The sequence below is a fragment of the Haliaeetus leucocephalus genome, unplaced genomic scaffold, assembly GCF_000737465.1.
Source record: "Haliaeetus leucocephalus isolate CR32 unplaced genomic scaffold, Haliaeetus_leucocephalus-4.0 Scaffold198, whole genome shotgun sequence".
Lineage (NCBI taxonomy): Eukaryota > Metazoa > Chordata > Aves > Accipitriformes > Accipitridae > Haliaeetus > Haliaeetus leucocephalus.
The window spans coordinates 21,780-36,003 of record NW_010972634.1 but is presented as its reverse complement, the minus strand read 5'-3'; the positions used below and the strand labels follow the sequence as shown (position 1 = coordinate 36,003).

The window sequence follows — 14,224 nt, the reverse complement described above, 5'->3', positions numbered from 1 at the left end:
GATGGAGGTAACTGAAAATTGAGTGGGTGCAGACACCCAGCAGAGAAAGTCACCTCTTACTGTGGTCCAGATGGGCAACCTTTGTGCTCAGTAAGAAAAGACACGTCCTCCCATCAAAGCTGCACGCAATGGCTGGTGAGACCTTCTTCCCTCCCTGGGGATGGATTTCTTTTTTATTTTTAAAAGCACCCCCAGCAGTCATTATGGGGACTGGGAGGTTTTGCATTTCCAGGCAGTGGCCTGTTACACCCTGGGAGGCAACAAGAAGAGCCAAACAGAGCTGGGTGGTTTCCCCACAGGAGTTTGCTGGGATGAGCTGGGCTGGCGCCATGCACCCTGCTGTGCCCCAGGCACCCCACAGCACCCTGAGCACCAACACCAGCCCCGTGCACCCTGCTGAGCTCCATGTACCCACGCCAGCCCCAGGCAGCAACACCGGCCCCGTACACTCACACCAGCCCCGGGCACCAATGCCAACCCCAGGGCAGGTGGACACTGGTCCAGAGGCTGCATGTCCTCCAGTTCACGGAGGCCACGAGTGACGTCAGATGAAGCTGTGCCATATCGAGTGGAAATAACCAATTTGTTACAGCTCTCAACTCTTCCGTAGCACCACAAAAATATTCCCTAGTGAGCCTGGGTAGGATGGGTGTCTCCTTTCAGAGCAGACTTGAGCCCTCAGGTAAATTACCTGTTCACAGGAGAAAGGATTAGAGGGAGTGGCAACCCATGACGCTCCCAAATGCACAGAGCAGAAAGAATAATAGCCCAATGCGTGGTGAGTAAGAGCAGTGTGCTCAGGCAGGGAGGACCTCCTGCTTGGCAGACGTCAGGAAGAAAGGCACCCACACCTCTTCTGCTGCAGCCACCGGACTGCCACAGGTAATCCTTTCTCCTTGGGTGCCTCTGCCTTTGCACAGGCTGCCAGCGAGGGACCATCCCTGGGGACAGCTGAGGAGAGCCGTAGGTAGTTGAAGAGCCCCATGGATAGGACGGCGGAGCTTCCCTGGGGGTCCTGGGTCGGAAGGAAAGTAGTTTCTGCTCACAGGAGGGGCGGTGGGAACACGCGGGGGTCAGGACCGTGCTGCTGGTGGAAGAGGTTTCACGCTGCTGCACCTCTCGGAGGTGACCATGAGCTCTCACAGTCTGGTGAGCTCAGGGATCCTTCACAGAAGGAATATTTTAGCAGGTTGGCTGTTAGGAGGAAAGGGCCATCCCGGGCAAGGCTCTTCCCTTGAATTTGCATGCTATTCTCGTGACGTTACACCTCAAAAATGCTTTCTGTCTCTCCTTGCTGTTCTGAAAGGCTGTCTTAAAAGTAATGAGACCAAAGTCTCCTGGGGCCGGGCAGCTGCAGAAGGGCTGTGGTGAGTGGATGTGGCTGCCACCCTCGCTGTGTCTCCCACATCTGCCCACGCATCCCAGAGACCCACATGCTCCTCAGGACCATCCCGGGAATGATCCCTCAACCGCCTTCCCCTAGGGAAGGAGAGCCCTGCTGCACAGCAGGGATGTCAGCAATGACAGGCAATGCAACGGAGGGGTCTCAGCCCCGAATTGTGGCCCCGGGGGGGTCGGGATGGAGGTGAAAAACCCTTCCTTGCCCAGAGTGGGAAGCAGCCATAGGAGGTGGGGTGTCACTGCTCTGGGTGGGAGGAGGGCTCAGGGTTCTGCTGAGCCGAGCCACAGCCACCCTGACCTCATGCTGTGAGCAGGAGGGTGGACAAAGGGTGTCCCAAGGTCCCTTCCAGCAGAGCAGCTGTGCCTGTGTGATACTCCACGGATCTGCTCCAGGGACAGCAGAGGGAGCAGACGGCCTTCTCCCCAGCTGCAAAACCACCTCCTGCAGCATGGGAAGCGGGTTCCTCCAGCAGAAGAGAGAAAGGATGATGAAGGTTAGGTGGGAAATGACAGAAACCTGCTTGCAGTTCTCCTTTCTTTCCCCAGAAAGATATTTTGCAGGGAAGCAATGAGGTGGATGCAAGATACCTGGAGCTGGCATCCGGCCATGGTTGCTGCTTCCCACACAGCCCAGCACAGGCACATGCATTCGGTAGGATTTGGCAGGGGTCCTTGCTGGGGGCTCCACACAATTTAACTGTTTAAGCACGACACGCAAGAGCTGAGGCAATATTTCTGTTGCAGATTTGTTGTCTCTAACAAATAAAATGATAGTAAAATGGTTTGTGGTAGGAACACACCAAAACAGATACTTTAAAATCCTTCCCAGGAAGAACAGCGAGTCTCCTGGGACAGTATTTCACTCCGGTTTGCAAAAACAGCTCAGGTGTGTCCCAGGGTCTCTTTCAGCCATAAGGAGAGCCCAACCAAATCACATCATTTCATATTAAGAACAAAACCCTCCATGGTCCTGCAACTTAAAATTGGGTGGTTTACTCCAGATTAGTTCAGTTATCAGTTCAACCAAATAATCTGTTCTTCTGACCATCCAAGCCATTGTCTTAAATGAATATGCTATAATTGTGGTGGGTTGACCCTGGGTGGATGCCAGGTGCCCACCAAAGCCGTTCTATCACTCCCCTGCCTCAGCTGGACAGGGGAGAGAAAATGTAACAAAAAGCTTGTGGGTCGAGATTAAGGACAAAGAGAGATCAGATCATTTACCAATTACCATCATGGGCAAAACAGGCTCAACTGGGGGAAAATGAATTTAATTTGTTACTGATCAAATCAGAGTAGGCTGATGAGAAATAAAAAACAAATCTTCAAACACCTTCCCCCTACCCCTCCCTCCTTCCCAGGCTCAACTCCACTCCTGATTTCTCGACCTCCTCCCCACCAGTAGCACACAGGGGCAGGGACAGGGAATGGGAATTGGGGTCAGTTCATTACACGTTGTCTCTGCCATTCCTTCCTCTTCAGGGGCAGGACTCCTCACACTCCTCCCCTCCTCCACAAACTTCTCCAATGTGAGTCCTTCCCACGGGCTGCAGTTCTTCACAAACTTCTCCAGCATGGGTCCCTTCTACGGGCTGCAGTCCTTCAGGCACAGACTGCTCCAGCATGGGTCCCCCACGGGGTCACAAGTCCTGCCAGAAAATCTGCTCCAGCATGGGGTCCTCTCTCCACAGATCTGCAGGTCGTGCCAGGAGCCTGCTCCAGTGTGGGCTTCCCACGGGTCACAGCCTCCTTCAGGCACCCACCTCCCCGGGCTGCAGGTGGAGATCTGTTCCCCCGTGGACCTCCCTGGGCTGCAGGGGGACAGCCTGCCTCACCATGGTCTTCCCCACGGGCTGCAGGGGAATCTCTGCTCTGGTGCCTGGAGCACCTCCTGCCCCTCCTTCTTCACTGACCTGGGTGTCCGCAGGGCTGTTTCTCTTACATGTTCTCACTCCTCTCTCTGGCTGCAGTTTCTGTGCCGCAGCAACTTTTTTTTCCCTTCTTAAATGCGTTATCCCAGAGGTGCTGCCACCTTTGCCAGTGGGCTCGGTCTTGGCCAGCAGTGGGTCTGTCTTGGAGCTGGATGGCGCTGGCTCTGTTGGACACAGGGGAAGCTTCTAGCAGCTTCTCACAGAAGCCACCCCTGTAGCCCTCCTACTTCCAAAACCTGGCCACACAAACCCAATACAATAATCATCCCCTTGAAGACCAGATTTGCCTGGGAGAGTATAGCTATATAGATACACATGCATTCTTCTGCATACAAGGATCTAATGGAGAATGTGTGATTAAAATCTAATGGAGTTTGGACTCTGGCATTGTTCAAGATCAGGAAAATGAGCAATTTCTAGAACCAATTAGAGGATTTCAATTTTATAATTATTTCACCTGTTGAGTGGTCAGATTGATGTACTAACAGAAGTGTCATGCAGGCCAAGAGAAGTGTGTGCAATCCCTGGCTTCTCTGTCAGTTCCATCAATGTCTCTCACACTCATCATGTTGACAATGTTTTGCAGGGCACCATGATGTGGCTGTTCATAACCATTGCTTATTTAATGTGCATCAGTGAAAAGTCAGATGCGAGCCCCGAGGCATCCATGGATGTTGTAAGTCCTGACTTCTCTCCTGTCTTTTCCTGATTGGGCATGCAGGCTACCTATGCTGCCATAGTCTGGGCAGGACCCATGGTCTCTGTGTGTGTATCTTATCTTCACCAGGGTTTGGTACCAGGGTTTTATCAGAGCTTTCCTCTCCCTGTGCTTAGGTACACAGAGATTTATGGCAGACATTTATGGGGGAGTTCAGTCCAAGTTGACCGATTTGGTCAACGCAGCTGCCTCAGGCTTGGAGCTTCACTGTTATTGCTGCCCTGCTCTTCACAAACATTGATTGCAACATGAAAAGTGATAATGGGTCTTTCTTTACCAGACCTGCTCAGGGAGTGAGGGAAACTCACACCTGCCAAAAATTTTAGCTGAAGTCATGACATCACCACAGCATTGGTGAAAGGGACATTGGGAGGTCCCTACTCCACCCTCCCACTGGCAGCAGGAGTCACCACCACCTGCTCAGGGCAGCCACTGTTGGCTTTGCCTAGCTAGTCTTCCTGACACCCACCGGGATGGAGACCCCCACCTCCATGGGGACCTGTCCCACGCTGTCCTTCCCTTCCCACAGGGTGAAATCATCCACTACCATGGGTACCCCTACGAGGAGCATGAAGTGGTGACAGACGATGGCTATTACCTCACCATGCAGAGGATTCCTCATGGCAAAGACAACCCAAGAAGCATGAGCACCTCCCATGAAGCAGAGGTACAGTGCTGCAGCATGTTCTGCCCCTGTAAGTGCCATGAGAAGATCTACCTGGTCCAGGGACCCAGAAAGCTTTGTTGGGCTGGAGTAGGCCATGGTCAGGGCTGCCTCGTCATGGGCTGGGTCCTCAAGGAGACAACATTCCTTGGAGGATTAGCCTCGGGAGCAGAAGAAATGCAGGTGCCAACCATGCCGACTTTCTTGTTCTGAGAGGATCTGCTCCAAAGAGAAAGGAAAAGATAAGGAGAATGAATGGGACAGAGAAATCTTGCCCCAGGTTTTACTCCAGCTCAAAGCCAGCCAGTGGAGCAGCGAAAGTCATTTGTCAGCAAAAAAACCCCCTGTGTCCAATCCAATGCCATCTCACCATTTCAGCTCCTTTCTGTTCTTCACTTGAACCACTGTTTCAAAGCGGAGAGGGTGATGCCCCATTCTTGGCAGGGTGTCCCTCTCCTGAGAAGCAGGAGGACTGGCATATGAACATGGTAAATAAGTGTAAAAAGACAGATTTCCATTCAGGACACTTTGTCCTCAACTGTCAAGGGTGGAAATATGAGTCTTATATTGAGGGTCTAAAAACCAACAGAAAAAGAAAAGACAAAGGGGAAGAAAAAAAAAAGGAAAGTCACTTTTATTTCAACTTTTTCATGCTGCAACCTGTGGTCACCCTACCATATGAATTCAGATATCCTTGCATTGACCCTGTTGTGGCTGTGAAGATGGACCTGCTTTGAGCAGGGGATTGGAGCAGAGACCTCCAGAGGTCGTTTCCAAACTAAACCTTTCCATAACCTCTCTTCCACTCTCTTCCTACAGCGCTTCAGGCTTCCTGGTCCTTTGTAAAAAAGATCTTAAGTTTGTTCTGGGGAGCTAAGACTTGCCCATAAGGCTTAAAGTGGGCAGAAGTGGGTGGAGGAGATGCTCTTGACCCCTCCAGTACCCATGTCTCTTGCAATGGGGCAGCATGGTGTTGCCGTGCCATGGGAGGTACTTAGAGGTACCGCTGGGTTTTCAGACACAGAGTACCTGAGCCAAACAAAAGGCACTGTGAGGAGGGCAGTCTCCACGCAAAGGGCACAGTCACTGTCCAGACAGACATGGGGCTTGGTTTCTTTCTTCCTGGGAGCATAATTTACCAAGCTCCATTCAGTGCGGAGTCTAACCTTATTTTTCAGCTTCACTGTATCAATTTTCTCTGCCCTGGGATGACCAAAGAGCTTACTTCAAAAAAACCTCTCCAAAGACGTTGAGGACATAGGAGACTATCTCCCTGCACTGGAGTCACTTCCCCAGGGGGTTGCTGTCAAAGTGATACCGGGATGTGAACAGTCAATTTTGTTAGTAGTCAAAGAAAATAACTCTTCTTTCATCTTCTTCCTTCTTCAGCTCCAAAGTCTGTGGTCCTACTGCAGCATGGCCTGGCGTTAGAGGGAAGCATCTGGGTTACCAACTTGCCCAACAGCAGCCTGGGTTTCATCCTTGCCGATGCCGGCTATGACGTCTGGATTGGAAACAACCGGGGGAACAGCTGGTCGCGAAAGCACAAAGAGTTTGAGTTTTACCACCAGGAATACTCAGCTTACAGGTATTTTCTGTGAAACTGCAGGGTGGGCAGGTACCTGGTACCCTCAGCAGTGTCCATAGGCTGGAGGAGTAGCGCCGCTAACAGTTGCACCATCTGCCAGTGGGCATAAACACCACCACCAAGACGCCATAGGGGTGCCCATACCTGCCAGAGCCCTTGCCCACTCCCCAAATGGTCGTGGCACTCCTTGCTGTGTCCTGCCCATCACTCTCAAGGTCAGCAACAATAATTTTGTCATGTGCCCATCTCTATTGCAGCTTTCATGAGATGGCCATGTATGACCTTCCAGCAACAATCAACTATATTCTGCAGAAAACTGGACAGGAGCAGTTATACTATGTGGCTTACTCTCAAGGCACCACCACAGGTACTTAGGAGGAGATTGGACCACTGTCAGAGTTATGTTAGCTGCGCACCTCCGGTTTGGGAGTATTCTCCTGAGAGCCTGGACAGGGAGAGTAACATGTGGGCACGTCCAAACAGTGAAGGGAAAAGAGCAGGTAAACATCCCCATTTACTTTAAGAGAACAGTTTCGAGCAGTGACAGCCCAAAAATGGTTGCTGCAATGGCTTTTGGTACATCCCACTGCTGCCAGAGCCCCAATAAGGGCTTGTGAGAGCTGCAGCTGGGCTGAGCGGTCAATCTGGGAGCTGAAATGCATCAGCAGCAAAGGCTTCAGGTCAAGTCGCCAACCTGCTAGAGCCACCTCCAAGGGTCCTTTGGATGGGCACACGCTCCTGAGAGCTTCCTTCTTCCTCCCACAGGTTTCATTGCATTTTCATCCATTCCTGAGCTGGATCGTAAAATCAAGATGTTTTTTGCCTTGGCTCCTATCACCACAAACTCAAATATGAAGACACCCTTGGTAAGGCTGTTTGACCTTCCCGAGAGGCTGGTTAAGGTACGTCCTCACCACACGCTTATCTGTTGTGAAGGGGAAGGAGGGAATGGGAAGGTATCTACACCTGAGACATGCAGTGCTTGTACATGACTTCCATTTCCCTGCCCTCTGTGTGCCCTTTGCATTGAGCAGGTACGTTTGTGCCTACACTCTTGAGCCTGTGGGGCATTAAACAGTGTAAAGCATCCTCCTGTCCAGCCCTAATCAGCGAAGAGCTATTTCTAAATATTGTTTTGGGGACCGTCCTCCTAGGAGAAACCTCTTCTAGGAAGATCGGGGCTCTTCCAAGGCCATGGGCATTTCTGAAAAGCCAAAATTACAAAGCACAGCAAAGCTGTAGCAAGGAAGACAGCAACTTTCAGGGGTGAGCAGAGAGGTGGGCAGCGTCTGGAGGCAAAAGAGGAATGTGAACCACACTGATCAATGCCTTTGACTTTCACAGCTCATTTTAGGAAATACGGTGGTCTTTGATAAGGGTATCGTGCGGCAAGCAATTTCCAGTCTGTGCAGCTACTCCATCTTTAAAAGCTTTTGTTCCTTGGGCCTTTGCTTGCCTGGTGGGTTTACCAGCAGCTTAAATGTGGTATGTACATTCCAGCTTACCTTTTAAGTCATCCAGTTTCTCATTGTTTGAGCCCAAGTTGTCACTTTTTGATGGCCTTTTGCATCTTTAATTCATCGAAAAATCTGGCCATTGCGTCAGCATTTTGCAATCTGGCCGTTGTGTTGGCCATCACAATGCTCTTGCATTGGCACCAGAGGGAAGGCCAGAGTGCACACAAGGTCACGCATCCACTGGGCACGTTGTCTCCCCAACAGGGATGACATCAAAGGGAGAGCGAAAAAATTAATTCCGTGCTCCAGGGGCTCCCAGGGTTTCTCTTTCACTAAGTGATTTGTAATTTCACGTGTGTTTTAATAACAAGATGGGGTCTTACAGAATGAACTCCCCTTCAATCCACTGCTAGGAGAGGTGGGCCCTCAGACTCTTCAGCCTACTATCCCTTAGAATGTATTTATCCCCAAATCAGAGCCTTTCCCTGTGCTCCACTGCACTGAACACAGTCATAGAAAAATTCAGGCTGGAGGCACCAGGATGCGGATCTCCAGCCCAACCCAACTGCCACCAGGGCCAACACTACAGCTACAGTAGGTTGCTTGGGGACATGTCCAGGTGAGCTAGGTGGTCCCAGGGATGCCTTGCTCGCACAGGGAAGGGCTATTTTCTTGGGGATGGCCAAGATTTCAAGGTCCAGATCCTGCCACAAACCACTCGTGAGTAAAACTGGAGACAGGTCCTTGATCATAGGTGGAGTTAGAGCTGGGCCACTGTTTCTCAAGGAAAGTGTCAGTGTTATTTCTTAGTATTCCAAGGAGGAAATGCATTAGAACCAACATGTAGAGCTACTGTGATGAGTTGCACATAGTCTTTGCAAAAGGATCCTGAGCACAAGATATGGAGTTTTACTTTGGTTTGAAAACTACGTAGATTCATAACATGACCCAGCATCCCATGGGAATTGCTTGGCTTACTGAAAGGAGCTCTACAGCACCCTTCATGCTGCTGCCTGCGGTGCATGTTCACGCACCGTCGAAGTCAGCAGTGTGTATGGCTGAGCTGTGCCTTCACAGAGCTAAGACGAAGCAGCTTGTACAAATACAAGCTCCAGCTAGCCTGTGTGAGTGAAAGACTTGTGTGGCTGCTGAACAGGGTCAGTTTTATTTCTAATGGGATTTCCCTCCATGCAGAGAATAAATGTCTCCAATGGTTTCTTGCAGAGCCGCATAGATGTCTACCTGTCCCGCTACCCTGATTCAACATCCCCAAAAACCTTGTTACATTGGCGCCAGGTAATATTTCCAGATGCAGAATAAGACCGCGTGAAACCAGGACCCATGTTCTCTTCTCTCAGCTGCCCAGGACCTCTTCTCAGTGTTTGGGTATAATCCTCCATTGCTCTCCCTGCAGAGCTATAGTAGAGAGAAAGGGGGAAATTGGCATGAAACACTGGTGCAGATGCAGTTCTTTTGGCCATGACTTTCAACAAAAGATGACCAAGAGTCTTTGAAGCTGGTAGGAGATGGAGATGGAAGCAAAAACTGGTAATAAACCAGCACAGGAGTTGCTAAAGTTTAAGAGCTGAGGGTTAGTAGAGACAACTAATCACTGAAAACATGCACAGACTCATATCCTTCTGTTGTAGACATTGACCATGACAGACAAAGGAAACTTGCCCAAAGGTCTGATTCATGTCTTCTTTGAGGCTAGCTCTTGGTCGTACACTAGGTGCACGGTGGGTTACTAGGGCCTCAGCTTCCAGCCATCTACATTCTGCAGCTCTCCGGCCACCCAAGAGAGGAGGGATGAAAGATGTGAGCAATGTCAGGCGATCTTGCAGGCCATGCTGAGATCTTCCTGGGGGTTGAGCTCTCCTCCCAAAAGACAATATCACACATTACAAATAGCATCCCTGAGCCTTGGTGGTAGGAGGGAGCAGTGCAGTTCCCTGGTCACCTCTTTTATCTTTCTTATGGTCCCCTCTAATGCATGGATAATAAACACAGCTCTCCCTTTCCAGTTCTATCAAACAGGGGAATTCAAATATTATGATTACAGCAGTGACAACATGCTTCATTACAACCAGGTAAGAGAAATCCATTCTCATCTGTCAGTTTTAAAAGAGAAAAAAAAAAAAAGAAAAAAGAAAATGGCAATGAAAATATTGCAGTGGCTGAGACTGAATTTTATGGGATTTATGGAATTTACCTTATAGGTTTATAGCTTCCTTACAAAAAAAAGAGGTCTGTGATGTCATTCAGTGATGACTTTTTGACCCTCTAGTGAAAAGCGCAGGAGCCCAAGACATAGTCAGGATCTCTGGTGATAGTTTCTGTACTGTCTTTTGGGATAGGGGAGAAATTCCAAGCAGCAATCAGAAATACTTTGAAATTTGACTTGCCCATGACCTCCCAGGCTTTCCTTCCTCAAGCCACGCTATTTTCTTCCAGACCACACCTCCCTTCTATGAGCCGGAAAATATGAAAGCCCCGCTTGCTGCATGGTATGGTGGCAAAGACTGGATTTCAGTCCCCGAAGATGTAAACATGACACTGTCTCGTATAACCAATCTGGCATACAAAAAGTACATTCCCGAATTCATCCACTTTGATTTCATTTGGGGTATGCAGGCGTACGAACAAATATACAGAGAAATTCTTGAATTGATGGAGAAGAGTGCCTAGAGTTGGACAAGTGGCAGTAATTGTTGGTTTCTCATTTGACTTCTGGGCCTTCTTTTATTTGGAAAAAAAAAAAAAGTGAAGAATAGAAGAGGGGGGAAAGGCTCATTAAACTGCTACACTTCGTTGGCATTGATATTACTCTGGCAAGTGAGGAAAACAAGCCAATCCAATGATCAGGAAAGCATGTAGGATTTAAGTTAAATAAGTTAAGGTCCTTGCAGACGTTGGGCATGGCCCTTGGACCCTGAGCCTCCCAGGTGCCTCACTCACATGGGTTTCCACCAACAAGCAACTTCAGTGGAATTTGGCTCCTGGTCTCCGTTGAGGGCTCTGGCCTCCTTATGCTTGGGTTCCCAGCTGCAAACACCTGGATAGCAGCTCAGCTCCATCCTAGCCGCTGGTGTTTCACAAGAGTAGATGTGTTTGGATGGGACCACATGGTGGGTCGAGCAATGAATCCTGCCGGTGTAGCTTTACCCACCCTCTAGTGACTCTTCCATGCCAAGAATCCCAACATCCTGACATTCATTGCTTTACTTTACAGACAGAAGGAGCCTAATGTAGGGAACATTTTTCTCAAATTCATGTTGATTTGGATAACACCAGCCTTGCTTGTACACAAAAGGGTTTTCAATAAGTTCTACCAGGAAACACCATTTTGCACTATTTTAAGCAATATTCCCAAGGCACAAACCCAGCTGGAAAGGTCACCTTTTGCTAACTCTCAGGAAATGCTTTTTGTTTTCCTTATGTGGGAGAGAGGAGAAGAGTCTGGTGGAAGCCAGTAAGGAGTCTAACTCTGTTTTCAGCTTCTGGATTACACTCCTTAAAATATATTGATTAGGGGAGGAATGGTGAATTTGCCTGTTTGTGTAGCTATGTTCTTAAAATATGCCTAGGAGCAAGCAGGGCAAAGGATAAGACTCTCTTTCCACAAAGATGTAATAATAATAATAATAATAATAATAATAATAATGGTAATAATAATATTAATAACAATAATAACAATAATAATAAAGTAAGATAGGGTCCACTGGGCTCTGTGTGGTTGTACTGCCTTAAACCTCTGGAGTATGGGGGTTTTCAGCATGGACCTCTTGCCACTTGCAGGTAAGGGAGAGCTGCTCAGCGATAACTTTCAGTAGCTTGTAAAGCTGGCAGATGCCCACTGCCCACGATGCAACTAGCATTCCCCACCCTGTGCCCTGCGGGGAAGAGGTGGGTCAAAGAGGGCAGGTTGGGGGGTGAGGAGGGGTACCGAGCCCAGCACGGCTGCTCTCCAGAGGCAAAGTGTGGGTCTTAGCAGCACACTTTCATCCAGGTGTCTTCTGGTGCACGTCCTTGTAGGACAACTGCAGTGGGCTCTGTTTGAGTTACCATCAAAGGGCACTGGCTGTAAAGGTGTTTCACTTTCCATCCTTACAGCTAGAATTAAGCACAGAAGAAAACAGGAATGGGTGAGGTAAGCTTGGGGTGTAAGAATTAGGCTATAGGTTAGATATAATCTATCTTGAGCAACAGTGATTAGCTACCTCACTTAGTATATTTGTAATGACATCTTTTTCTGTGTGTGTGGTGGGTTGACCCTGGGTGGACACCAGGTGCCCACCAAAGCCGTTTTATCACTCCCCCTCCTCAGCTGGACAGGGGAGAGAAAATATAACAAAGGGCTCATAGGTTGAGATAAGGACAGGGAGAGATCACTCACCAATTACCGTCACGGGCAAAACAGACTCAACTTGGGGAAAATTAACTCAATTTATTACAAATCAACCAGAGCAGGGTAATGAGAAATAAAACCAAATCTCAAAGCACCTTCCCTCCACCCCTCCCTTCTTCCCGGGCACAACTTCGCTCCCAGATTCTCTACCTACCCTCCCCCCCAACAGAGCAGGGGGACGGGGAATGGGGTTTACGGTCAGTTCATCACACGTTATTTTCTGCCGCTTCATCCTCCTCAGGGGCAGGACTCCTCACACTCTTCCCCTGCTCCAGCATGGGGTCCCTCCCACGGGCTGCAGTTCTTCACGAACTGCTCCAGCATGGGTCCTTTCCATGGTGTGCAGTCCTTCAGGAGCACACTGCTCCAGCGTGGGTCCCCTGCAGGGTCACAAGTCCTGCCAGAAAACCTGCTCCGTGGGCTCCTCTCTCCACAGATCCGCAGGTCCTGCCAGGAGCCTGCTCCAGCGCGGGCTTCCCACGGGGTCACAGCCTCCTCCGGGCATCTCCCTGCTCCGGCGTGGGGTCCTCCGCGGGCTGCAGGTGGAGATCTGCTCCACCGTGGACCTCCCTGGGCCACAGGGGGACAGCCTGCCTCACCGTGATCTTCCCCACGGGCTGCAGGGGAATCTCTGCTCCGGCACCCGGAGCATCTCCTCCCCCTCCTTCTTCACTGACCTGGGGGTCTGCAGGGTTGTTTCTCTTACATGTTCTCACTCCTCTCTCTGGCTGCTGTTTCCATCTGTCCCAGCAACTTTTTTTTCCTTCTTAAATACATTATCACAGAGGCACTACCACTATTGCTTGGCCTTGGCTGGTGGTGGGTCCATCTCAGAGCCGGCTGGTATTGACTCTGTCGGACATAGGGGAAGCTTCCAGCAGCTTCTCACGGAAGCCACCCCCATAACACCTCCCCACCTGCCACCAAAAACCTTGCCACACAAAGCCAATGCAGAAGGGTCCCGGGGTGATGGTGGAGCTGCATCCTGGGCTGTGCGAGGGGGACGCTGCCATGACCCCATGGTGGCTGCCCAGTGGGTCAGGGATTAGAGCACCCACTCCACGAGGAGATGGGAGGGAGGTGGGCTTGTTGGGTCTGGCCGTGGGGAGGCAGGGGGCTCTGAGAGCAGCCCCCAGTTGCCACACAGGCAGGGATGGAGGGGCTGGATGAGGCTGAACCCTTCTCGGCGGTGACAGGCGATGCAATGAGGGGCCCCGGCCCCAGATTGCAGCCCAGCGGGATTTGGGTTGGATGTGGGGAACCCTTCTTTCCCCAGACAGCTCCCCAGGGAGGTAGAGGGTCTCCATCTGGGGGGGAGCGTTCAGGGCTCAGCTGGGCCAAGCCGGGCTCTTGCCCGCGTCATTCAGTCCCAGGGCTGAGTGGCCGGCGGTCCCCAGGGACGGCTGCGTGGCTCAGTGCCTACATGCTGGGAATGCCCATCCTCCATCCTTGGGAGCCAGCAGCCCCAAAAATGCCCTGGAGACCGGGTCGCAGGGCCACCACCCCACGAGGCACCTGGGGTCCTGTGGCGGTGCACAGCCCTTACCCCGTGTGGTCCCACCCTGCTGCTTGCTGGAAACCAGAGGTGGGGAAAATCCCTCCAAAATAAATGCTCAAAGGGGATTTCAGGAGCCTGCGCTGCAGCTCTGACACCCTCTGCTCTTCCTTGCATGGAAAAAAATTTTCCGGGGCCCTGCCTGCGCCCAGGGCCAGCAGGGATAAACTGGCTGGGTGACCCCAGCCGCAGCTGGCCGGGCATGCTGCTCGGCAAGGCGAAGTGGCGGGTGCTCCCCCAGGGGTCCCGGCTGGGAGCACCCCCGTACCTGCACCCCAGCCCCGCCGGGGTGGGCAGGAGGCAGGGGCAGCAGCGGGGCAGAGACCACCGCCGGCAAAGAAAACCACCCGGCAGCCTCGGGGACGGAGAGCTTTATTCGTGCCCACAACGGCTCGGAAAGGACCGGCGAGCGGGAGCTCTGGGGCATATGCCCTGGAGGGCAACTGCTCGCCCGCGGGACCGCTGCCAGCGCCGGCGGCTCTCCCCCGGTGCCGCCGGGACG

At 51.2% G+C, this 14,224-nt stretch overlaps 2 protein-coding genes across 2 annotated transcripts in view; both read left to right on the top strand.

Annotated features, from left to right (window-relative positions):
- The first annotated feature begins 3,924 nt into the window (after window positions 1-3,924).
- On the top strand, window positions 3,925-10,447 carry LOC104830789 (lipase member M-like). Its single transcript, XM_010565930.1, has 9 exons — window positions 3,925-4,008; window positions 4,580-4,745; window positions 6,104-6,302; window positions 6,560-6,669; window positions 7,068-7,204; window positions 7,647-7,787; window positions 8,984-9,055; window positions 9,784-9,849; window positions 10,214-10,447. The coding sequence occupies exons 1-9, from the start codon at window positions 3,925-3,927 to the stop codon at window positions 10,445-10,447; spliced, it is 1,209 nt and encodes a 402-aa protein (XP_010564232.1).
- Window positions 10,448-13,924: 3,477 nt separating this feature from the next.
- The window catches only part of PAOX (polyamine oxidase (exo-N4-amino)), a 2,933-nt gene continuing 2,633 nt past the window's right edge, over window positions 13,925-14,224 (top strand). The window contains exon 1 of the mRNA XM_010565948.1: window positions 13,925-14,210. Within this exon, the coding sequence (XP_010564250.1) occupies window positions 13,925-14,210 (286 nt within the window). The remainder of the gene's footprint in view (window positions 14,211-14,224) is intronic.